This window comes from Athene cunicularia, assembly GCF_003259725.1.
Source record: "Athene cunicularia isolate RWA chromosome 18 unlocalized genomic scaffold, athCun1 chr18_part1, whole genome shotgun sequence".
Lineage (NCBI taxonomy): Eukaryota > Metazoa > Chordata > Aves > Strigiformes > Strigidae > Athene > Athene cunicularia.
The window spans coordinates 10,996,172-11,021,656 of NW_020799123.1; the positions used below are offsets into that span (position 1 = coordinate 10,996,172).

Here is a 25,485-nt window from a genome sequence, read left to right on the forward strand (position 1 = left end):
ATGCAGCTCTGGCCTTCCTCATTACAGTATGGGTCAGGGACTATGGTTATTCCCTTCAGAGCAACTTTGCTTTCTGCTTTTCCCACCGCTTGGTTTCCCTTTACAAGCCTGGCGCAAAGACAGGCTTTTCTTACCCGGGAAGCTCTCCGTGTTTTCCAGAGGAAGCGTATAACAGAGTTCACCCCGCTTCTGCCCTTTGAGCACAGCATCAGGGATGTACTGCCTGACCAGGGATGATGTGAGCTCAGGGTCACACAGGTCATTTATGCGTATCCTGTTTGTTATCAAAAAGCAATTGCTATAATATTAAATGAGGGGAAAAAAAAAAAAAAAAAAAGCGCATGCACCATCCGTTTAAAATACAAAGTCGTTCCTCAAGCCATAGGGAAACCTCCAAACCTGGGCAGCATTTCAGCGGGAATTTTTATAGACATCTGCCAGTGCCCCTGGTTTTGCCATGCATGTAAGAAATAGTTGAGGTTAGCAATAATCATCCTGGCCAGTGCCGCTAAACCAAGAACACAGACATTAAAATCCAAAGAAAATCACATTAAAGCTGCTGTACGTCACTCTGGCACCGCAGCGTACGTGGAAATAGCAATTCGTCTTGCTCTGGTCCCCCTCTGGCTGCGAAGGAGGTTGCAAAGTCATTTTAGCTACATGCTCAGAGCTTTCAGGGTTGGGTTCCAAAGAAAAACGGCTTGCTATCCAAAGCAAGATGTTTTTGGCAGCCTCAAAAGTCTTCTGAAATGAACGGTCAAGATTTCTATTACTTTATACAGAAATTCTATAGAGACGCAGACTCTGCATGAAAACACTCACAGCAACGAGAAACTTTCCATAAAAAGAGTGAGGACCAAAAGGAAGAGGGTTTACCTTAAGTGATAGCCAATTCCCCATTTTCTCTTCAAGTACAGAGACGAGCCAACACACTGCAATGTCCCATTTGAGAGGAAAGCTTTCCGATCTAAGGGGGAAGGAATACAAAGGATTTAGGGGGGATTTACAACAGTGCAGTAAACTGACCTCACGCTGCTCCTTCTGAACTCAACAGATATTTTCAGAATGAAGTCGAGAGGACTAAAACCAGGGCAGTGCTGAAGATTATTTTCTTCTTAAACTGCTGCCTTTCTCCCAAGCGTCAAGGTTAATCTTTTAATTATGCACTTTTACAGGCTTGTGGAAAATTTCCCGTGCAGCCCAGGAGTAATAAGGCAACAGGAGAGGTATTCGTTCAAATAATATCACTAATTTTTGTGGGTGCTGCTAGTGGTATATCCCGATAATATGCAACTGCTTCATCCTGAAGCAGAGCACAAGCTTGGAGGGTCACGCCAGCCTTTGCTCAGCTTGGGGTGGGTGGTCGCGATCAGACAAAACGGGTCCAGCGAGCACGGACTGTGGGCTCGTTTGCAAACCATCATTAACCGCAGTGTGAAAATCTGGGCTCACCAGCATGAGCATCAGCCTCCTCCATGGACTGGGTCGTGAAGAGCGTCACGCGTCCAGCCTGGCGCTCCTTCAGAAGGCTCCACACGTGGTGCCTGGAGCAGGGATCCAAGCCGGCCGTTGGCTCGTCTAAAAACAACACCTACAAAGGTGAACAAGATCAGATCTCCGCCCGTTCAAGCCGGCAATTCTGCGTTTACATCATTTCATTTTGATGATCTCACTCTTAAGAATAAAATTCATCCTCAAATATCAGCTGGTTTTATTGCTCTTTCTTCTGTTACGATATTATTCAGAGATTCCTCAAGCATTCTGGCAGCCAAGCGAACGAGTAGGTCAGCCGACTTGGAGTACCAGAGGAAAAGTACAAATCTCTGCATGCCAAGACAAAAATGCAAAGCTATGTGCTAAACCAGGACACGTTTTGTGTGTGTAAACACGATCGGTCCCTACCTGGGGATTCCCTAAAATTGCAATTCCAAGAGACAGTTTTCTTTTTTGTCCCCCACTCAAAGTATCGGCGTGAAGGTCCTGAAGGTTGGTGAGATCCAACATCGCAAGAACTTTCTGCACCTTGGCAATAGGCAAAGACAAGATTTCCACAGCACTGGTCACTTTTTAATTCATAAATGGCTATCACACAGTACAACAGAGTATAACTTCAAGATTTAAAAGTTATTTATTTGAAATGGCTTTGCTTAGAGATAAATACTGCAAATCTGAATTCTAACTCTTTTATAACATGAGGATAGGAAAGAGCTGAAAAAAACCCACTTCTTCCATAAATTAAGGTTGTTGTGATTTCCAGAAAACAAGATGCTAGCGCTAATATTTGATAAAGAAAGCTCAGACTGGCCAAGATGCCATAAACCAGAGCGACTGACAAGCACACACCAACCTCTTGCTCTACTTCCTTCTGCTGAATCCCCTTGATGTGAGCAAAAGTTCTCAAGTTTTCCTTCACCGTTAAGGCTTCAAAATGCAAATTAAACTGGGGGCAAATCCCAATCATTCCCCGAATTTCTTCCATATCCCATAGTTCAGAAACACTGTAGTTGTATATCATTGCAGAACCTGTACGCAGGAATGAATGAATCAAATTTTACACAGTATCTCCCAGTCCCAAGGGGAAAGCAAACTGCTTTGTGGTCATACCTTTGACATTAATTCCAGCATCGGGGATGTTTCTCAAGTCGTTTTTTTTTTTAAAAAAAAAACAAAACCCCAAAAATACGCAAAAAACAACTTTGTGTTGTCCAAAGCTTTGATACCACTCAAAAATATTTCAGACCGTCAAATTTCTGCCTTAAGAACTAAAACGTATTTCCTATAGGTACGCTGCTCATGGAAAACGTCAGGCCATCCAGATGGAGAACCAGCCAGCTGTGGATGCTCGCACGCATGAGCGCATCCACAGAGGATGCATTAGCCCCGAAGCTCATGTTGGAGAATCTGCCCTGACAACAAACCGGATTGAATGACTGAGGGAAAACTTGGGGGGTTGCATCTTTACCCCCTTACACTTGAAAAAACCAAACAGTTTCTCCTCTTCAGCCTTCAGATCCATCATCTTACCTGCTGAAGGCTTGGAAAATCCACTGAGCACATTTAAGAGAGCAGTTTTTCCAGATCCACTGTGACCAAGTAATGCAGTGATCTGGCCTTCGTATATATTTAAGGACAAACCTAGAGTAGAAAGAGGATAACGTTAGGATGCTTTGTGAGAAAGAGACTCGTACCTGTGGCTTGCTGCCAAGTACGACAGAGGAGTGACATTTCTTTTGAAGCTGAGAGGCAAAAACACAGATCCAGAAACATGGGTTGCATCTTCAGGAGTTAGGACTAACCTTACTAAGGAACTTGCAGTCATGTCGTGATTGAACAACTTGATTAATTTCGATATTTAAAGAATTCTGACTTCTGTTTTCTGCAAGGTTCATAACCTTTCATTTTAGCGTAGCTCAAGAGAGATCCAGAGGAAGAGGAGGCCCAGAGCCTTTCCAGCGTGTGCAATTTCAAGAGTTATTTCCAAGCAGCCAGACTTAGCCACCTCATTTTCTTGTCTTTTTTATTTTTTAATACTTATTTTTTATTTTTTGTGGATTGTTTGGATTTACTCAATATAAACCTTTGAGACCATATTGATACTTTCACTGTCACTTGGAGTTAAATAAAGGCGTTTAACAAATATCCCACAACTATGCTTTGATTATCCCAACTACTTGCAGTCGACAGACGTGCAAGTGCTTGGTGAACATGGCTCAGGCAGCGACAGCAGAATTGACTGTAGCCAGGAACCAAAATACCAAGTTTTGTTTGCCCAAAATAGTTTACATTTTGAAAGGGAGGTTTAAAAAGGGATTTTTAGAGTGGGTCACAGCTGCAAAACCGCAGCTTTTAAGGACACTTCTGCTGTTGCGAAAATAATAAATAGTAATTTTCCTGGAGTGAACAGGAGGATAACAACCTGGTAGAAGTTTGCCAGTAATTTACCCCGGCAGAAATAACCGTTGCATAATATATTTTAGCAGTGTGGAGGCAGAATTAAGTACATCCAGAACATTTCAAAACAGTTTGGGTTCATATCTAGTGAAAAATGACATTAAAAGCATTACAAAACATCTCTTACCCCTTAAAGCTTCAGTTGTCTTGCTGCCCTTCTTGTATATTTTTTTAATATTGTTTAGTCTAAAGGAAAGCAAGCAAGCCGTTACTATTGAATCTCACAATTTTGGCATGTTTCCTCTGCCTCAAAATAACCTTTGAAAAACTATTGGAAGAATATTTCTCAACCTTCTCCTCAAACCCATCCAGCAGAATTAGCTAATTGCTTCTCTAAAAGATGTTTAAAAAAGTTTCAAAGTCAAACTCAATAAACATTCAGTGAATGAAGCAGGAAGCCCTAGGGAATGAGATAATACGTGGTTATATAATTAAAAGCAATGATCTAGCTATTATTTTAGCGTATTTATATTTGCTTTCTAGTAATAAGCAACAGCGGTGGGCCTTTCGAGCCCGGTGAGGATGTAAATAACAGCATCTTATGCAGCACCTTCCACCCGCAGTGTTCTTAAAGATGACAGCGAAGGGGAACAGACTCACTGCTGCTGCTCGTGGGGCAGCGAGCCGGTCCCTGGCACAGAGGATGCACCGCATCCAAGAAATGGTCAAACCCAGCTCCGGAGGGGAATGAAACCGTCCCTCTCACATATTTGCCATTCAGCTTATCTGTACACGTTAGATGGCCGAGTCCAACGTTTACCAGTGCAATACAGCTGTGCTCTCCAGACTCCATTCTAATGGGCAGGGTTGTACTTTTCATGCCTACAGGAGTCTTTACCTAATTGCTTCCTTCCCATCGAAGCCTGGAGGCATCGGCTCGGTGTTATTCCTGGAGATGGGATCGTGGCTGCTCTCGCTGCCAGCTCGCAGCCCCACGTACCCGCTCCTGGGCTTGAACCAGTAGGAGGGTCTCAGGAAGAATGAAGGGGGATGTGGCGCTCCGTACTTGCCTAATTCCAAAACAGAGAAGGTGAGTTATCCACCCCAGCCCGCTATCTGTCAGTTCAACTTGGACAAACGCCATGTCCAGCCATCTCCTCTTTAGCTGCAGAATCCAGACTCTTAGCAGCGTAAAAAGGACGTCTAAGTTCTGCAGTATAAGTTGTCCACTCGTCCACGTCTGTAAATCACAGCAAAGACCTCACTGACTAACTCATTGGCCCCGAGCGTACAGGGAAATCAGGTCAAATCCTACAACATCCCTTTAAACCCAGTGCTTAGGGCCGTTGGAGTAGGATCTCAGCGACTTGCTGCAGGGTTTAACGTTCCTTTTGGAGCCTGTTTTTGAGGCAGGACCAAATGAGGTAGTGCCATGCACCCAGCTTCTGGGAAAACAGGATTCTTCCCGACCATTTCTTTTTCTGAGCAATACAGAAAATCTCGTTTTCACCCCTGTTGTAACGTGGCAAGGCTCATTGCTGTTAAGACGCCCTGCCACAACCTGACCAGTTTGCTACGGGGCCACTTTTTTTTTGTTGTTCCATGTAGATTAGTCTTCTCAGCTCTATCCTATAGCTCCTTTGGCAGCTTCCTCCCTATGAGGGGAGAGGATTATAGAGAAAAACGCAAAGAAATTTGTATTCTTTCTCTCACATTTCTACTTACCAGGCAAAACCTTATCAAAGTAGATGGCCAACAGCAAATACAAGACACTGTCAAGGCTCAGTATGACGTACAGATTAAAGAAAGGGTACAACTCTGGCGAAAAGGCTGGTCCATATTTTTCCATTTTTATTATCTAGGGGAAAAAAAAAAACAAACAAACAACACAAGTCAGATGCAACACTTCCTTTAGCCAGATACACTACGTGCAAGTCACTGCTGTGTCATCATGACTGTTTTTGCCAGAAGCCCACACCCGCTCCTGGTCACGGTGCTGTTTCTAAACAAGGCAACGTTTTATTACGACCACAAGTATCAGAAGTGCTTCAGTAAGGCTGAATTCAAAACTGTGCAGAAGTTACTAGCACGAGAAGAGTGACGCACACGCTATTTGCTAAGGCAGCACTTCAGGACCTCACGGTTCTTGCAGATCTTGGTACCCACCAGACACACCCCACTGCTGTGATAACTTTCCAGAGATCAGAATTTATTGTATGCACAAAGCTGGTCAAAACTGCGATGCACATGACAGTCCAACCGTATTTGTTATGAATTAGCACGTGCTTTTTGGAGTCAAGATTTCTTTTTACAAAGCGTCTAGGGCCGAGGGGTGCGACTGGGTCATTATGGCAATGAAAATCACATATGGCAGCTACTGTTATCTGGCATAAGTCTGCGTCGCGTTTGCCGTGGGCTCAACTTTTATGATGTGCTGCCTTTAATTTGAACATACCTTTGAGAAGCCAGCTGTAAAGGCAAAAGGACTGAAGAGATTTAAAATCCATTCCAAAGACTGTGGGAGTTTTTTAAACAACGTCAAAAAGCCCAGCAATCCGAAGATGATGTGAAGGACAAATCCCACAAAACTGGCAACATTCGGCTGCTTTAACAACGAGCTGAGCATGAAACAGAAGTGAATCTGCAACAGAGAAAAACAGTAGTTAGCAGGAGGCATTTCTGCTGGTGCTTAAAAAAAAACCCCAAACCAACATGAACATCCAACAAGGAAAATCAGAGACCCAGTTGAGTTTCAGTTGTCCCCTACAGATGCACATGGCACAGCACAAGGCTTGCATCATTTAGCAGGTAGCTCTGATATTTGGGGCAGGTCTGTAGGGGCAGAACAGATCAGATCCCTCTTGGCCTCTCGAGGAGGCTGGATGCAAGGAGGCAGCCCCAGCCTTCCCATTAACGCTGGTGTTGGCACCTCTCTTTACTCTGATTTCAAGCCTGAATCTCCCAAAGTGTGGTAGGAATGATGTATATTAGCGCGTGAATGATAACAATAAATCCCACTAGCGAAGTTTTTGTTAGTTTCTCATATAAAGCTCAGCCCTAGAGTACTCTGTGGTCTTTGAGTCGCAGGCGTTTTAATCAGGACATGGAAAAAGCTGCGCATCGTTTACGAACACAAAAGCAGACTTACAGATGCTACGCCATAAAAGAAATAAAAAAAATATATTTCAGCAAAGTTGTGATCATGGGTGACTTCTGTAATCGTGATCAGCGTCAGCAGACTCGCCGTTATTGAAATGTAAACGGTGTACAGCAAGCTCCAGGATAACCTACGAACGAAGGGCACAGTTACTTCTGCCTCTGCACACGACAGCGCTTGCCACGACATAGCCAATATAAGATACGCTCCTTTTAATTCAAATACTTCCTAATTCCGTGTACGTTTCCATTTAGTTTCCAGGCCAGAAAGGTGCAAACATCCATGTCTTGCACCTACCCAAACCTCTGCAGATGTAACGATGCCAGCAGAGAGCCACAGGGCATCTTAGCAGAGGCTCTGCAGCCAGAATCACTTATGCTTTTCCTCGTCAGGTGAAATTTTCATGCTCGGAGGCTTTGAAAGCCTGTTCTGCTAGACCCTATGTCCCTCCTGTGCTCCATCATTTTGCAATTTTCTCCAAAATTTATTGTTTCTTCTTCTTTTGTGTTCTCTGTGTGTATCCACCCATTTCCTGGAGGCAAGCACCACCTCACCCCCACGAACCTTGCTACAAGCATCTCGGCTACACCAAGAGCGCTCTTTATGGGGAAGGAGAGCAGAGCGAGGGATAGCAAACAGCAGCACCAACCGAAATCCTTTACGAGAGCAATGAGCTTGGAAACCGAGGTCCTCCAGCCAATGGTACGTCACAGATAACAAGCAGCAAAAGTTTTGCTCCAGCAACATGCAAAACTTGGCTTCAGAGAGCCCAGACGTCTGGTTAGGTGCTTGCACATGGCTGCTGCTGGGGTCTGGGGAGTTACTGCTCCTCGCCCGAGCGGTGGTGCCACAGAGCCAAGCTACTACACATCTTATACACATACAATAACATAATTCCTGTAGTTACACAGTTTATTTCTGTGAGACTTACCAGAATGCGATGTCTTGCAAACCCATTGCTCTCATTAATACCTTAAGCTTCTTTTTCTCTCTTATAACTTTCACTGATAAAAAGTACATATATGGGGAGAAGCACAATATAATGTAAATAATGAACCAAATATAATCCAGTTTATACACAGGTTTGATCAAAGGTGATTTCAGACGAATGCCACTAATTGACTTCATCTCTTCCCAGACGGAATGGTTTGTTTTCACCTAGAGAAATTAGCCATTAATTTGAATTTCTGTAATGAAACAGCTGACATCAGAACAAACAGCCTTTCATAAGCATTAAACTTACTAGCTTGTCAATAACAGTGTTATATTTATAAGTGGTAAATAACCTCAATATTTAGGTTTTTTTTTTTTGGTGTTGCCTTGTAATAAACACTAACACCTCCCTGAGCCATGAGAATGATCTATCAGTCTTTTAACTTTTGAATTATATTATGTATTAAAAAAGTTAATGATCACTTAACCCACCGGCTGGTGGTGTTGTTTTTTTTTTTTTTTTTTTTTTTTTTTTTTGGTTATTTCTTTTAAGTTTACAGATAACTCTAGAAAGAACACAAAGCATGTTTTTCTATCTCATGATCATACTCACTTCTATGACCGCTGCATCAACGCTGGACTGCACTGATAGGAAACCCGCATACCAGTATGACGGAATTTTGCAGTAACTCGATGAAAAGTTGAAGCAGGTATCTGTGGAAAAGAAAAAAAAAATTTTTATCTATATATTTCCATATATACTGATATGTAATTGTGGGGTTGAAAATGTATTCGACCTAAGAGTCAGGAAATCAAGATTTAGTTTTACTCAGTCGTTTTCCTGAAGCTGCCACTTTTCTCCAAGAATAATGTGGTATTGGGAGCTGATGACTTTGGTTCTTTGGTCTTAAAAACTTTTTTTTTTTTTTTTTTCCCTCTGGCATATCTTTCCTTCTAAGTGAACAAACCCTCAAATTCTAATTAATATCTTTCTTGAAGCATTTAGCGCATACAGCCTCGATCCCTTCCGAGTGACATGGCAGCCGAGATCCATCTAAGCATTTTTTTAATGTCAAATCAAGTTCTCTGGTTTCTTTTATTTTGTTACCGATGTGTTCATAGGCATCATTTGGAGGCAGCACATTGTAGCTTTGGAATCTGAGATGGTAGGAGAAGTCATCCTTAAAAACAACACCAATAATGTCTTCCTCGCCAGTTCCTCTTGTTTCCATTTTTTTCTCATTTTCCACCTCTTCTATTATTATACCTGTGATTAAAGAAAAAAAAAAAATAAAACCACCACAGTTGAAACTTTGATTAGTCACGCAACAACATAAAAACGGGCATCAGCCACAATTTGTACCCTCAAAAACTGTGAAATCGGGTTCTCCAAATGCTTTTCTCCCCCCACCACAATGAAGGGGGACTGTAGCAGGGTCAGTTCAGACAGTGCAGCTGTGGCGAGGGTTTAAGAGCAGCATTACCCGTCAGTGCAGAGTCTGAAGCCACTTTGCTCATTATTCGCCTGGTGGTGTTTGTCACAGGTGTGTAGGCGAGTGTCACTCCCGTGGCGTTGAAAGCTGGGTCATCTAATCGGCCAAGGAAGTCGTAAGGAATTTCTTGCCGTGGGTAGTGGAATATCAGAGTTGATGATGTTTGTATGATTAAGAGAAAAATCGCCAGTGTGATCCACTCCTAAATGAGAGGAAGGAAATGCAAAGGTGAGTGGCAGCCCAACCGGAGGTTGGGTGGTAAATGTCTTCTAGGACCTTCTCGTCCAGCCCTGAGCGGGCTCCACAGCCCAGCTCCTCCAGCCATCAATGCCTTCTTTCTGCAAATGAGGAAGAGCTGTTTCACAGGTGTAATAATTTTAAGAAACGAGGAATGTTCCAAGTGAAAAACATGTTTTCTTAGTACCGGAGCCAACAAGGTCTGCTGATAATTCTACACTCGTAATCATGAATTGGACATTGTGTTCCTCTGGACAGTGCAGAAAGGGGATCAACAACCAAAAGCAACAAGGCGTCTTTGTAACAAGTCCCTCACTATGCTGCGAGACTGTAGTGTCACAGGAAGAAGTGAAACTGCTGACATTTTCCAGAGAACCGCATTACCAGCTGAGGCTTCTCGTATATCACCTAGCATAAAAACAATGCAACGTAAAAATACTTTGTAGTGGAAATCCTAACCTCCCTCGGGAAGAACTAATACTTGCCTGAAAACTTTCTGTTTTCATCCTCCACGTCAGAAGAATATTTTTCCATAGTAGAGCGCGGGTTTGCTGAAATATTTTTGAGGCTCTCTTGAACATGCCCTGCATTTTCCCACCTAGGATGAGAAAGAAAATAATTTAGAATAAAAGAGATGTCTGGAAGTTAATACATTTACTTGGGTAGAGACCACTTCTGATGAAGCCAATAACATGCCAAAGGTTAAGAACTCCTCCCTGGTTTACAGTGTGGACAATCAGGGAGAATTTCAGATGAAATAGCCCAAGATCATGCAAGGGAAAGAGAGCTTCATGGGGCTCAGCTGCCTCTTCCACATGCACAGACTCATCCTCCTTCGTCCCAAAGAGGCTTTGTAGCATGAGGCATTCAACTGGCTGCAGTTTGAATCTTCATCTACACAAAATTAACAACAGAAAAGCCAGTCTGCCCTGTACTAAAAATGTGAGAAGGTTGAACGGCATGTAGAGGAAAGGAGACAAAAATTCTAATTTTCTTTTTTAATGCAGTTATTCAAAATACTTAAACCATACACGATCTCCATGATTGGCAGCAACAGCATCAAGTCCAGCTCGTCAGAGCAGTAGCTCTGGTTTATGCCTCGGGTGCCGCAGTTCTTACAGTGAATTTATGTCTTGCTTTAGACACGTGGTTTGCTGGCAAAGCCACCGCTCATCTGCTCTAGATGTTGTAACTAGACCCTAAAACATCCCCACTGCATGCAACCCCTCTCCCCACATCACCTATAGGGAGAAGGCAGCTGCAACCCAGGAGGCCAAGTTAGAAACGCTGGTTAGATGCTAGAAGTAGCCGAAAATAGATGCTGCCACCTTCTCTCGTAAGCAGGCTGCTGAGAGGTCAGTTTGTTCTGTTTTCACCCGAACGCCAATAGAATTAATTACGACTCTAGTATAGCCAGAGCAGGGCAGCATTAAACCACCGATGCGTTTCTTTATATCCTCCTAAATACTGAGCAGAGAGTATTTATTTGGGATGTTTTTACGGGCAATATTTATTTCAGCTCCAACTTAGGTCACGTGGCCAAGCAGCAAATATCCCGGGCAAGAACAACAGCAATTTCAGGGCGACTGGTTTCGTGACCTTCCCAGAAGGAGAGCAGGGGAGGGAACCTCAGAACATGTTTTTGTATTTTAATCCTTTAAAATGGCTGAAACCAAAAATCAAAGCAACCTCAAACACATAGTACTCTTTTCCCCTTGGACATTATTTCCTGATTTCGTGGATTGGGCAGCTGGAGTTAATAAACGTTTCTACTACTCTGTTCCCTTCATTGTTTGTTTTTGGAAGAATTAAATATTTGCGTACTCCAGGGGCGATGGATCCAGAATCCTTGTTTACCCTCCAACTGTTAGCACAGGCTTATCACCCCAGTGCTCTGCTTTCCCTGCCTGGAGCTTTCTCCCGTGCTTCCCCACCGCAGACTACAATAAAGGTTAAAGGCAATTTAGGAAGGGATTTCTAGGAAGTGATACTTTTCTTTTTTCTTTCTTTTTTTTTTTTTTTTTTTGATTTCAGTCACTGAACTAAAACCAGCAGCCCAGCCCGGGATGTTGAGGCAGTAAACAAAGGTTCACACAGGAGTGTTTGGTCAACATGGAAAACATGATGATGGTCATGTAAAAAACTGCTCTGAGTATCTACAGACGTAACAAACACTTCATTAAAAAAATAATGGAGCAAATCTAAAACTTTTTCGGAAAATTCCAGCTAAATTTCTACCAGTTTTAATCTAGTTATTGCCTGTGGAGCAAGAAGCAAATACCACTGGAAGCTGAAACACGCAGCCAGAAATTCAAACAAGTGATGCTGCCTACAAATGCAGCACGAACTTCATCAGGGAGAACTTTTCAATTAGACACCGAAAGACACAAAACGTTGAGTAGGAGAGATGCCTCTACAAGACCTACAAAACCTCAGGCTCAGAAGACAAAAACCAAACATCAGAGGCTTGTTTGGAGGCAACAGTGTTTGAAAAGATTGAATCCAGCTCTGAGCATCACTTGTAAGATCAGGTGTCCCCGGAAGCATTTCCCTCCCGAGGGCTCAGTACCTGCCCCCCAAACTTCGTGCTCTCCAGGAACACCATGGCACCATGATTAACTTTTACTGGGATCCCGGGTCTGGCTCTGCTATACCAAATATTGTCCCAGGAAGGCGTGTCCCATATAACCACTTCATTTATTTACTGTCTCAGTGATTTCCCACTTGGCACCTCCTCAGATTACTTTTTTTTTTTTTCCCCCCCCTCTAACAAAAACATAACGGAGCATATGGTGACAGATTCCTAAAAGCAAGTTGCTCTTCGGGAGCAGTGGCAGGAACCTCTTGATGCTGGCTGTGGAGAGAACAATGTGAGCTGCATCTCGTGCTTCCCAGAGGAGCTGCTGGCATTCCAAGAGCCAGTGATTTATCCCTGTGGGTGGGGAGCGCCGAGGTGAGCGTGCCCTCTCCGTTTTGCCTGTTACTGCAAACATAAAAACTGCATCTTGCCCCAGCGCAGCCCTGTCCTTAATTCCTGGTAAATACGAGACAGATTTGTACTGCTTCTATGCTAAAACACACAGTTTTTATAACAGGTTTTGGTTTTTTTGTTGTTGTTTTTTTTCCCCTGCTCTTGAGAAAAACAGCTCTAATCCCACCCTGTATCAAAGTTCAACACTTTAATTCATACAGAGAAGTGAAATTTGGGGGTCAGTGCTTTTAGAAGCCTTTATTGGTGATAGCAAGGCTCGAGGAGGGGGAGTGAAGGGAGGGATCAATTAGCTGGGAGGACCCAGCACTCAATCTGTGGCTCTTTGCCTAAAACCAAAGTGCATCAGCAGCAAGAATCAAAATACACACACACACCCAGAAAAGCAGAATAGTTTTGCTCCTTTGCCTCTTAAATATTTTGATGCAAAGCTCAACGTCTGCCAGAGAGTAGAGCTGGAAAGTAACGCTGTTATACATTCAGCATAACGCTGTATTAAAAAAAAAATAAAAGGGAAAAAAAAATTATCACCAAACACAACCCCTGCGTGAAAATACCCTAGGTATAATTTTTCACTTAACAAAAGAGAAATATGAAACTCCATACCTGAGGATGTGTTTTCCATTAGGAAGATGTCTCCTGCAGCTCTGGGATGTCTGGGCTCTTCATCTCCTTGCAGTCCTGGAGAGGGTTCAAATGCTGTAGCCCAGCCCGATGGCCATGCCCCTCTCCAGCCTGACGTCAGATTCCCGGCCCGGCCGCGCAAACACTCTCAACGCTTCTGCAGCGATGACACAACTGGGGAGCAATACCTACAACCAGCTGGCCTAGAGCTTGCAGATATTAACACTACGTTTTGCGGTATTTAATATGACACGTGCGTTGCGTGCAATAGAACAGCCTATTTCTGCCAGGCTTGCAAGTCCCGGGGAGAGCAGCAGCAGGACAGCTGCGTGCCCTGAGACGGGGCAAACGCGATGCAAAGCGACCTCGTCCCTGCCCGAGCGTCTCTGGAGGGAAAACTTCACCGTCTTCTCCTCATCTTGCTCAGAGCCTGAGTCAGCAAGCAAGCACTCCTTCCTCTGCAGAGGTGAATCCCTCAGCCAAGGACCAACGGGATTTTTATTTCTTGTTTCTCATTTCCCCTTTGTTTTTAATTTTTTTTTTTTTTTTTTTTTGTTCAGTTTCCACTCCTTTTAATTGCTTTTCCAGCAGCTGCCACACAGCTGGAATCAGGATGAAGTTTGTTAGGTTTTGTTTTTTTGTTTTTTCAAAAAAAGGGCTTTCCAATGGATCTGCATTCAAAACAGGGAGGTGAGAAAAATCAGATAAGCCAGGAAATCCGAGTGAGTTGGAAGAGTGTACTGCCACACGATAACTCAACTTGTTAGAGGAATTTGACTGTCCTGGAACTTCAACAGCTTGAGGACACTGCGTCTGATTTGCAGAGTTGACTAAAAACACAAAAGCTGCCTGGTTGTTGCTTAACAAAAGGCCGCAGCTCTTCTGCAGCTGCCGATTTACTCATTTTCAAGGAATGTTCTCATTTAGGAGAGGAGCAGAGAGTTTTCCTGCATCACTTCCCATTGGGCAACAAGGGAGAAATGGGGAAGGCTACTCGTAACTGCAAAAAGCACATCCAAGATGCACTTCACTAAAGAAATACTACTTTTCTGAGGCATACCCCGTGCCACAGTGTTCTCGAGTACCTGGTGTATGTGGAGCCCTGGCATGCCAGCACTTTATCTACAGAAAACGCATTTTAGCATAAAAATGACACCTGCTCCGAGCAGTCCTCGGGGTTCCCCGTGCTGTGCACTGGGTGCTCCTCCTGGCTCTGCTGCTCTGTGGAACCCCAGCCCAAGTCCTTTAAAGGAGACAGCATCTCAAAATATCATTCATTAAACCCCCAAGCAGTTGCTCCACAGGATTTGTGAGAAGGGGACTGAGGACCAGCCTTGCAGCAGCCCCATGTATCTACCAGGAGGAGGAGAGGGGCTGGGGATGGAGCCAGCACCCCCCGAGGGGGACACTCCAAGCAAGGCGTTTCAGGAAAAAGGAGAACTGAAAGCTCCAAGAAACCCTTATCAAAGAGAAATTAGCATGCTAAATCAGGGCTTTTCTGAAGATCTCTTGAAGCATTACAAGGGAATGAATTAATTTTACAGCTGAAAAAAAAAAAAAAGTATGCTGTCCTGCTGCCCTGAACACACCATGAAAGAAAAACTAGTACGAAACTTTCACTAAGTTAAGTTTTTATTCCTCCCCCCCGCCCCAATCCCCCCGAGGGATCCAGGGAGCACAAACCCTTTTTGTTTCACTAGGTTCTTAACTGTCCTACAGGGCTGGAGGTGGACCTCCTCTTCCTCCTCCTCCTCCTCCTCAGCAGTGGGTCAGGCTGGGAGCTGGCAGCTTACTTCATCCCTGTAGAGCAGGGCTTTGCTTTCCAGCCTCAGCCAAACCTCTCAGCAGCAGCATTTCACCACCCCTCACACCAGAGAGTGCACCCATCCAGCCACCCAGCGAGTTCGTCTTGGACACGAATCCAACCAGAAAAATGACTTTTTTTTTTTTTTTTTTTTTTTTAAACAATGGGGTTAATTTTCAAGTGGATGAATGTGATTCATCCCTGCAGATGCACGACATGGAATGCCAAGGAGCACGCAGCTGCCACAAGGTCACTTCTAGCCCAAAGTTGGGCTGAATAAATCTGGCTGGAAACATGACACAACTGTGGGCAGTTAAATCCCAAGTGTTGAAACACTGCGATTCCTTGAATTCAATTAAAAAAATGCACTTACTGCAGCCTGACACCCCCTGCCATGCCGAGAGCCAGGCCCCCCCATGCTCTGCCCGAGCCCCAGCGCACCCAGGGAACAGCAAAGGCTGTTGAAAACAATCGCAGCAAAACACACGCGCGATAGAAACACAAGCCCTTAACAATCCAATCCATCTTTATTTTGGTAGTATGTTCTGCTGGAAAAGGAAAAAAAAAAAAAAACAACAAACCTCGACTTTACAAATACAGCAAAGTCATAAAAGACAGACAGGTGTATAAAATAAATGGCAAATGATTCAAAGTGCCTGATGGCAGCATCAGGAGAAGCGTTTACAAACGTGCCACCTTCAGACCCAATATCTTCCGTTTCTGCTGCCAGAGTACTGGATGTCGGCTACACAACAGACTTCACTCAACTACACATATATTTTTTTTTTTTAAATAAGGGTTTTTCTTAATAATGTAAACAAAACCGGACACATTAAATTCCTCCATAGAAAAATACAACCTTGTAATAACACCACAAAGTAAATGCATCTTCCAGGTTTTGGATATACTAGCTAAACACTTCTCACAACCACCCTGCAAGGTAACCAAAACCATTACACCTGGGAAGGGTGGCACAAACTGAATGGATTTGCCCCCAAGTCCCACAATCAGCCCCAGTCCAGCTGCTTCATCTCTCTTTTCCCTCCTAGAGCACAAACCGGGTGTGTGTATTGTACGGCTGGGATTTGGCATGTCACTGATAACAGCCGAACAAAAGAGACTTAAAACTGCAGGAATAAAGCTCTCAGTTTCTAGGGGATTCTCTGGTTTCATTTTGCATGTGTTTTTCCCTATTCTGGCAATTACGGACATTGTATGACACTCTGAAAGACTTCTGATACAACACACGACGATTAGCGATGTTCTGGGGGCGCATCTTACGCCACACTGACACACAATGTCACCACACCAAAGAGATCCCACCCAAATGCTCAGGGAACCAGCCAACTTCTTTGTACGTGTAGCTGCATAAATACAGTGCCACCACCAACTGGATTACTCCAGGGGAAACAAGAACGGTCAACAAGAACAGTACCAAACCGAGCAAAACTAATGGAAGTTTTCACACGACCCATCTGAAATGTCAGAAAACAAGAAATTAATTTGAAATAGGGTGATGCCATCCGGACAGTACAGAACTATTTTACAGACTACTGACTCTAAGTAAGAAAAAAAATAAAAAGAAGACATCAAGGTCGCAACTGTACCTTCATCAGTTCGGGTGAAAAGAGTGTGCTGTACGTTGCTGGACATACATGCAGATGACACTCAGCTGAAACACCATTTACAAAGAGAGACGGATGTAAGAAATGTGGGATTTGGAGAAGACGCACTTAACTTGTACACGCACACATGGGAAAGTATCATGAGACGAATTTCTGGGTCCCACCTTTGCTCCAAATAAAGGAAAATGTTCAGATACTGGCCAGCAACAGGGATGCAGCTGGGATCAAGGGGTTGGGGGTTCCCAGGGGCGAAATATAAGGCTGCATAAACAAAAGAGCTGAATTTGGATCGTTTTTGTTTTCTTACAGAGAAGCTTCAGCCCTGGAAAGACTGCTACTGGGGCTGCAGTTTAGAGGCTGGTGCTTTAATCCCATTCTTCACCTCTGTTTTTCTTCCAGCACAGGAGATCAGGGCACAGGCAAGTACCACGGCTCAGGGCTCGTCAAAAGGGGGCAGATGCACCCTGGGGAAGCAACGGCACATTCAGGTGTTTCTGCAGTTCTTGGGCTCAAATTTTATCTCCAAAAGCTCTACGTTTGTATGCAATCTACAGGTACGAAAGAGGAAGCAAAAGAGTTCACATCTCCTCGTAGTACAGTAAGAAAATAAGGAAAACGGATTTTAAGCTCAACGTGATGTGCTAAACCATTATCAGACATGTTACAGCCATTATTGCCTGATAATCGCAAACAGTTGGGACACACAACTCCACCTTAATCCATTTTTTTTTTCCTTCAGTTTTTGCAAGAAAAACAAAGGTCTTTTCTAACTTTAATGTGAAGATACATAATCGATATGACTTATGAAGCCAATGTCTCAATATAAATGCATCTCTGTATTTGCTCATTGCGAAACACAATGAGCTGTTAGCACTCTTTAATTTCACCTTATAAAACTAAAAAAAAAGTGACAATAGCTTTGTGTAGAAAACACAAAAAAATATTTTCCACATACATCTGTCAATACCTTAGGATAAAGGATCAGATATTCTGCTTTTCTTACTGTTTCTATGCAAACAAAAGGCACCATTCCTACTGATGAGGTTGTAAATTGGGATCTTTTTCTTTTGGGTTTAACAGAAGGTGAATGAAAAATTGCCAGGCCAGGACAAAGCAAACATTCCTGTGCTGAGTACACTACTGCATTACTGCGATCACAGCAAAGATGGATTAGGAAATACTATTGTGTGTAGTTATGAATTCACTGACAAGAAAAATGAGAACATCTAGCAAGGACTGTCTCTAAAAGCAGCTGGCAGGATACATGTTGTTACACCCAACAAAAGAATCGGACTGGTTTTAATGAAGACAAGAAATACTCACATCTCTGCAAACCCCGTAACTACGGTTAATGTCTTTGTACTTTTACCAAGCAAAGCATCCACTTGTGCACACCCCCTCTGACCCTACAGTGCATGCATTACAAACACCAATGCCACCCAGGACAGCACATCTGCCCCCTCACAGTAGAAACGAATAACAGTGTCCACGAGTGCTGTGTTGTATCTGTGAGTGAACGTTTTCACAGGGGCTGGACACCAAGCTAAGCTCGTAGTGGAATTCAGGACCCTCTCTGCAGCGAGTACGGTTCCGTTGGAGTGGTTCTTCCCCTCTCCTCTAAGCAGGTGCATCTTCTACGCGTGAGCAGGGTGGGAGCAGCCGGCGGGGCAGTGGGACCTCGCAGGGACACGTCTCTGCAGGGCACCTGGTCAGGCTGCAACGCCCAGGCGAGGGCACGGGGCACGGCAAAGCCCGGAGAACCCACCAGTGGCTCCCACGGGGTGGTGATGTTCCAGTGGCCACTGGTTTTGCTCAAGCACCCAGTTTGCAGAGTAAGAACATCCCAAGCTCAGGCAGGCGGCCCCGATGCCGGCGAGGCACCGCCGAGGGAGGAGGGCAGGCAGGGGTTCCCGCACAAACCACCAACGCCAGGAGACAACCGGCTGTCGCGGCGGCGTCTTCTCGCTCAACACAAACTGGGAAACAGCGAGGGGAGAAGGGATTTCAGATCAGCCAGAGTGACAGTGGGGACGCTCACCGCCCTCGTGGCGTTATTTCCTAAGGCCAGGATGGTGGAACCCGCTCAGTGTTTCCAAACAGGGTTTTCCTTGTCCGTCCCAGCTCTGACATTTTCCAGGCACCCGCCCCAACGTGGGCGCAGAGGATCATCGCCGGCACAAACCAGGAGCTGCTGAGCAGATGTGGACTGTGAAGGAGCTCAGAAGACAACTCGGTCTTCCTGCGTCCTCTCCCACCACAGCGTGCTGTTCAGGGTGCCGAAGCTGCTGTCGTCCTCCTCCTGCTCTTTAGCAAGCTCCACAAAAACCTGGGACAGACAGAAGGGATGTGAATGTGCCATGCTCCTCGTAGGAACTTTTTTGGGTCAAAAATAGAATTAATGCTAAAAAATCTCATGAGTATTGAATGTATTGCTTCATCTCCGAGTAGGAAGCTTTTGGTATTTTTTTTTTCTCCTTGTTCCTACCCTCCCACCTCATTTCTTCAAAAGCACCATGAAAAGGAAGTTGAACCAAATACACACTCTAGGACATTTATTGTCAGCAATAACTAATCCAGAATAAGCAGTAAGAAGCCTCAGCTTTACCCTCCTTTCAGAAATGAACAGCAATGCCTGTCTTCTGAATAAATCAGAGCAGCATTTCCACTAACACCGCAAATTTATCTTAGTCCCATCACTGCAGTTGGCATCTTAAAGAAGAAAATGGGAACAAAGAGGAGCAGGGGAACTGGCAGCCCCAAGTCACTTTGAAAAAGGGAATCCCAGTTCCCCACAAACACCCAAACAGGCACCAGCAGCCCCTCCATCCACTGCAACCTGCCCAGGCTGGACACCCGGCTCCTGCACGGCAGGGGCAAAGTGAATCCACTCCGGATTCCTGCAAAAACCCCATCAAAAAACTCGCAACACCTTCGCCTGCCAGGGTTTACTTCGACAAAATATAATTTGCTTCAACGTACCTGTTCCAGCGTTGCCTGAGAAAAGCTGTACTCCTCGATGTTGAAGGCGTGTTTTACTGTTAAAAGAATTAATGAGTGTATTGAGGAGCACTTCACTGTCTGACACAACTGGATTTCAAGCATTTTAAGCTGGTTACAAGCGCTTACTCTTCGTTTTGTAAGAAACAGACTCGGGGACACCGGTTAAAATAAATTAAAATTTGGGAGAGAAATGCGAAAACTGGCAAATATGTCAGTTATGAAAGACAAAATAGTTTCTGTATGTGACGCGTGGCAAGTGCTTAATTACCTTCTTCCAGCTTGGAAAAAGAATGTGAAAGGGACTGTACATCTTCTTTAGGAATTTTATATGCCAAAATAGAAGCAAAACTGGAACAAAGAAACAAAGCAAATTTAGCTTCAGGTAAAATTACTCAAGACAGAAATATTAATATCCAAGTACATGGATTTAAACTCATTTTCTGAAGGTTACTCCAGGCATTTTGACTCGTCAGCATCATACAGACCACAGGAACGATGCAGCTGCAGGAGACCAGCTGGTTTATAACCCATCTCAGAGATCCAGGTCCAGGTGCATCAGCTGAGATCCCCCTGAGACCACTCCATAATTTATAAGCTCTTCAGCTAAGATGCGACCCTTTATATTCTGCCTATAAACTCATGAAAGAGAAATCACTGCCCAGAACTTCCAAAGTTAGGAGGTTTTGCCTTGCAAGTGAACTCAAGACAGAGGTTGCAGGATCTCTTGGGACTCTGCATCATGCAGGGGCGCCCACAACCCAGACTCAGGACAGGGAGCTGCTCGACCCCACACATCTGCTTCTGAAAAATGAACTCTCCTCCCAAACTCCCACGTTTGAGGAATCAAACGATGCCTGCAGGGCCCTTTTTGGAGCATCTCATCAGCCAGACCCTCGAGTCCGTATGGCAAGAAACTCAAAGCTGTTGGGGGAAACCCAACCAACTCACCCTCAGTATCTCAATAGCAGTTATCTCAAACTTTGAGATACTCTTAGAAAACATTCAAGCATTTCTAGCTAAGGACTCAGTGACTCAGATTTTACCCGTTTCCCAGAGGCCCTGACCGCGGAGGAAGCCGTCAGGCAACAGCTATGCAGAAATTGAGTTTTGCTTCCTCCGTGCCGAACATCTGCACGCAGGGCGCGCAGCCACCACCCTGGCAGCTTTTGCTGGCCTGCAAAACCCTTCCTCTTTTTTTTTTTTTTTTTTTTTTGTAAATTTTAGTATCATGGCATTCCTTCCTCGGTTCCAAGAGCTGCTGAGAAATGAGTAATTTGTATTAATATGAACGTTTTCTGCGTATTTGTTAAACTTCACCTTTCCTGACGATTTGCGTTTGGGAAGATGTGCAAAATCTGGCTCTGCAGATACTCAACCTGCTGTACATCTGCTGTTTCTTTTAATTTCATTTCCAGGAAGTATCCTCTGCCAAACTTACTCTTCAGGTGTTGGACAGTACCTATACATCTACCAATTGCAGAGAGAAAATAAAGAGTTGTACATGTTACACCACACTCAAAAAGCAGCCTAACTTCTAACAAACCCTTTTTGCAGTTTAAGTTAAATTTTCCTCCAAGTTTAAAGTGCAAAAAAATAGTCTACATTTTACTGAACAGCTGTCCTATCCTCCCCACTACAACACCTGCCCACAGGGGAGGGTTTCGGTGGTACCTGAGCTGTCCAGACACCAAGATGGCCACACGGTCACAGACAGCATCCGCCTCTTCCATGTAGTGAGTGGTCAGGATAGCTGCTCTCTCCTTATTTTTAAATGCTGCTCGAATTGCCCGCCTACAAAATATAACCAAAAAAAATCCCTTGGCACATAAATCCTGGCTTAGCAGCAAAAGAGGACCATGACGGTCAAACACTGACCCTTTCTTTTATAGGCTTATGCTACTATATGGACCAATATTACTCCCACAGCAACAATTAACACCATTTTTTTCACAAAGGTGACTTGAACCTCATACTCCTTATGTTATTTTAAATATTTCTTCCAAGCTTCTAACCTCCGAGCTATTCCGGGAGACGACGTGTACCCGCCACTAAAGTTGGGTTGACTCCCAGTCTATGGCTCTCCCTAGTGTTAACAGGGATAACACATAAAATCAGACAAATTCCCCCAAAAAACCAAGCCTGTGGCCAGCGTGGCCCTGGTGGCACTCACCACATGTGCTGCTTGGCTTTTGGATCCATCCCGGTTGATGGTTCATCCAACAACGTGACCCGCGGGTTGCCCAGCATACTCAGGGCAAAGCAGAGCTGGGAGGAAGGCAGAGAGGAAGGGTAAGGACACAACGGCTGCTGGAGACACCCAAGAGCTCAAGAAGCTCCCCCGTACCTTGCGTTTCAGCCCGACACCCAGCTTCTTCGTGGTCTTCTGCAGATGGTCTTTTAAATCCAGGGCACTCGCGATGCTGGGGAAGGGGGAGAACTGCATGTGAAAAGCTGAGAGGGTGATGGTTTGGCTTCCCTCTCATCACACATGTATACGCAAAGCGTCTCATCTGAAGAACTCAGTTACAAATACTTGTATATATTCGTAGAGAAGTATAAAAAAAGCGAAGTAATAAGCAGAATCAGAGCTGGGTGCTTCCATACTAAAGCACCTGCCCTGTGTCCCAGAAAAGACCGCGGTGACAACCCAGAAAGCCCCAAGCCCTGGACTCCCCGTCCTTGCAGTCTCTGCAAAGGTCTTTGTTAACACTTTGTAACTTAAAAAAAAAACCCAAAACAAACCAGCCAAAAAACAGCTGAACACTTTGTGTGGCTGAATCTGTATCTCCCAACCTACAAATTCACACTTGCTGAATTTGCTGGGAGGATCCAATCAAACTTAAATGAAAAATAAAAAAAAAAAAATTACGTTAGGAAAAGTGAAAAAAAAACCCAACCAAACCACGAAGAAAAATATAGCTAAACCTGAAGCACTTCTATAATAAACTACTTACCGTTTTATGACTTCCTTAACATCAGACTGACTCATTCCTTTGATAGCACCATAAATTTCGAAGTGCTCCTGCAAGGTAATATCTGGCCAGAGTGGATTCGTTTGAGGACAGTACCCCACAAATTTCACTGAGTCACCTTCGCTGTTCAGGCCAAAAGAACCATCTCCCATCAGAACCTGCAAGGAAAACGTACAGACCTTACTCAATAATATTGCCATTTCAAAACTCGTTTTTGTAAAATTTTAGCAAAAACCACTTGGGAATGCTCGCAATAATAATATGAAAATTTAAATACAGATTAATTTTCTATTTAGTTTCTAGCATGTAACATACTTGCCCACTGGTTGGCTCAATCTCTCCAACGAGCATATTAATTAATGTGCTTTTCCCAGCTCCGTTGGGTCCTAACAAACCCAGTATTTCTCCTAAAGAAAGGACGACACAAAATATTACCCAAATGGATTTAAGAGTTGTTTCTTGTAAATAAGACGGCTCAACAGTAAGTAGCTGAACTCTAACCTTTTTTTACACAGAGAGAAACATGTTTTGTTGCCACTTTCTTTATTTTTCTCCCCAGAAGAAATTCCTTTCTTTCATCAAACTCTTTGTGCAAGCTGCTGACCAGGATTGCTGGCACCTAAGCAGAGAAGAGAGAATCAGCTGCAGATTCCAGTGGCTCTGGGAAACCTCCAAAAGGGGATTTCAGGTGGTGCCCGTGGGTGCACGGCATTACCTCCTCACTTTTGGGGCCACTCAGTATTTCTTGTACTCGCAGCCTCTCCGCCTTCACGTCTTCATCTTCGTTCTCGTCACGCGAGACATCTGGAAACTTCCAGGTTTTGGCTTTTGTAAAACATTTTCTACGGGGAAGAAAACAAGATGATGCGTCTGCTCGGCATTCAGTCGAGGTTTGCTCACTGCTTTGAGGCAGAAAGCAATCTGTGTTTGCTGAAGTCAGGAGTGACACGTTTCTGCAGCGCATCTGAGAAGCCCCAAAAGAACAGAAAGAGCTGACGACGACTGCAACTGTCCTCTTTATGCCAAGCTCTTGGTTGGGGTATGGCATCTCCAGCCATGCAAGGGGAAAGGAAGTTCCCCTATTTTCATATAGGGGAAGTCCTTACAAAATTCCCAATTTTGTACGGATATAACTTTAAAGGAAGTAAAAAAAAAAAACCTATTTCCGCACTTTAGCGACTGAATTTCAGACACCTAAACATAGGAGAATGAATTCTTTGGACAATTGGGATGCGATATAACCAAAGGCGTTTTATTTTGTGCAATATCCCCCACAGCTATACGCTGCATACTCCAGTTTCATCACCAGCATCGCTTTTTACACCGGCTTCTTTGGACTGCTGCTTTTTACAAAGTCTAGTCGACAGAGACACACCTGAAAAACGGATCCTCTCTAACTGTCCTCCCTCCATTTTTCAGCTCAAAGCATCGCAGCAGGAAGAGCCACATGACACACTGCAAATAGGGCTAAAACAGACAAATAAAGTTGTGGTTACTCAGAGCTCTGCCAGCCCTCCAAGGCTGGTGAGCCTATAGGTGACCCCACCAGTGTGATGAGTGACAAGAAGCTCCAGCTCTTCACCACCACAGAAACGCTGAGGTTTCTGAGAAGATGAAATACATTATTAGATTCTGCTCAGTGGGTCAACGCTGAGGATGCACAACCAGAGCCTGCTTAGATTTAGTGACAATTATTTGGGGTTTTTGGAGGGAGAAGAGACTGTCCCCTGCTCTGGAGTTTTTGCTCCATCAGCATGGGCTCCCATAATCATCAGGATTGTCACCATCAATACGACTACCGAAGGAGCAGATGTTGAGTCGGTAGGCACAGCAGCTTTTACTTTTACTGTTTGTTCTGCAACAGGTTGCAAAGCTGTGGGCTCCGGTGACGCTGAGCATTAGATCAAATCTTTATGAATAAAGATGCCTGAACAGAAGGGCCCTCCCAGCAGGAGTGAGCGATTCTCTACAGCAAACATGGCAGATAATCAAATAACCACGCTTACAGCTATAACTGCTACCAGGAGCCGGTCCCACGGGTCGTAGTATCCTCCGTTCTTCCGCTTGCCTTTCCATGAGACCTGGCAGTGCAAAGAAACCACGTTCGAGCAAACATTCACATCCCAGAATATTCGACATCGCACTTTAATCTCAAATCAGTCATTTATGTTGCTCAAGCCCTTTCGGAGCTCTGCAGAGACCCTGCTTGCGCAAATCTGACACCAGTAAACTTCTGAAGTCCCTGGGGCTGCCCCCAGTTTAAAGCCACCAACTCCCAGTTAACCCACCTCCCACCACTGGGTTCACTCAGTCCACAGGCCGAGAAACGCACGGTTTTCCTCTCAGATATTGAATGGAAGACTTGTTTCTTTCCTCATTTTAAAACTGCAGCACTTGGACTTAGAAGAAAAAGGTGACTTTTCAGCCGTACTTGCTATTCTTCATGAGTTAAATGTCTACGGGTGACATTACACCACTAGGTAGGTAACTGCTGCCCCTTTATCATTAAAGACACCCACCCAATCCCAGCCATCTACAAGTGCTCTGGAGAGCACCTCCTGTCTCCCCTCACCTTTATAAAACAAATCAGACAGCCAATAAGAGGGTAAATAGGAATGAAGATGGAGAAGACATAATGCAGGATGGTGGTTACCAGGTAATAGTCCAGAAAAAAGGCCACTTCAGTGACAACCGTACAGAGCAAGGCTGTCTGTACAAAAGAAAAGAAAAGAAAAAGTCCATTTTCATTCAGTACAGACT

General features: G+C 44.3%; 2 protein-coding genes across 3 annotated transcripts in view; both read right to left on the reverse strand.

Annotated features, from left to right (window-relative positions):
• LOC113486961 (ATP-binding cassette sub-family A member 9-like) overlaps positions 1-13,624 on the reverse strand; it is a 24,670-nt gene extending 11,046 nt beyond the window's left edge. Inside the window, exons 1-17 of the mRNA XM_026861307.1 lie at positions 13,307-13,624; positions 10,197-10,309; positions 9,466-9,676; positions 9,090-9,248; positions 8,595-8,695; positions 7,980-8,206; positions 7,040-7,178; positions 6,347-6,532; positions 5,617-5,749; positions 4,790-4,961; positions 4,079-4,137; positions 3,025-3,135; positions 2,348-2,523; positions 1,903-2,022; positions 1,453-1,591; positions 877-967; positions 135-274 (exon numbers count right to left, since the gene is read on the reverse strand). Coding sequence (XP_026717108.1) covers positions 135-274; positions 877-967; positions 1,453-1,591; positions 1,903-2,022; positions 2,348-2,523; positions 3,025-3,135; positions 4,079-4,137; positions 4,790-4,961; positions 5,617-5,749; positions 6,347-6,532; positions 7,040-7,178; positions 7,980-8,206; positions 8,595-8,695; positions 9,090-9,248; positions 9,466-9,676; positions 10,197-10,309; positions 13,307-13,325 — 2,296 coding nt within the window. The 5' untranslated portion in view covers positions 13,326-13,624. The remainder of the gene's footprint in view (positions 1-134; positions 275-876; positions 968-1,452; positions 1,592-1,902; positions 2,023-2,347; positions 2,524-3,024; positions 3,136-4,078; positions 4,138-4,789; positions 4,962-5,616; positions 5,750-6,346; positions 6,533-7,039; positions 7,179-7,979; positions 8,207-8,594; positions 8,696-9,089; positions 9,249-9,465; positions 9,677-10,196; positions 10,310-13,306) is intronic.
• A 2,012-nt stretch (positions 13,625-15,636) lies between these two features.
• ABCA5 (ATP binding cassette subfamily A member 5) overlaps positions 15,637-25,485 on the reverse strand; it is a 34,508-nt gene continuing 24,659 nt past the window's right edge. For both annotated transcript variants that reach the window (XM_026861088.1, XM_026861087.1), the window contains 14 exons: positions 25,298-25,435; positions 24,732-24,806; positions 24,101-24,192; positions 23,441-23,567; positions 23,227-23,344; positions 23,041-23,132; positions 22,708-22,883; positions 22,098-22,173; positions 21,924-22,018; positions 21,425-21,544; positions 21,071-21,220; positions 20,022-20,101; positions 19,733-19,788; positions 15,637-19,079 (listed from right to left, as the gene is read on the reverse strand). In XM_026861088.1, coding sequence (XP_026716889.1) covers positions 18,972-19,079; positions 19,733-19,788; positions 20,022-20,101; positions 21,071-21,220; positions 21,425-21,544; positions 21,924-22,018; positions 22,098-22,173; positions 22,708-22,883; positions 23,041-23,132; positions 23,227-23,344; positions 23,441-23,567; positions 24,101-24,192; positions 24,732-24,806; positions 25,298-25,435 — 1,503 coding nt within the window. In that variant the 3' untranslated portion in view covers positions 15,637-18,971. The remainder of the gene's footprint in view (positions 19,080-19,732; positions 19,789-20,021; positions 20,102-21,070; positions 21,221-21,424; positions 21,545-21,923; positions 22,019-22,097; positions 22,174-22,707; positions 22,884-23,040; positions 23,133-23,226; positions 23,345-23,440; positions 23,568-24,100; positions 24,193-24,731; positions 24,807-25,297; positions 25,436-25,485) is intronic.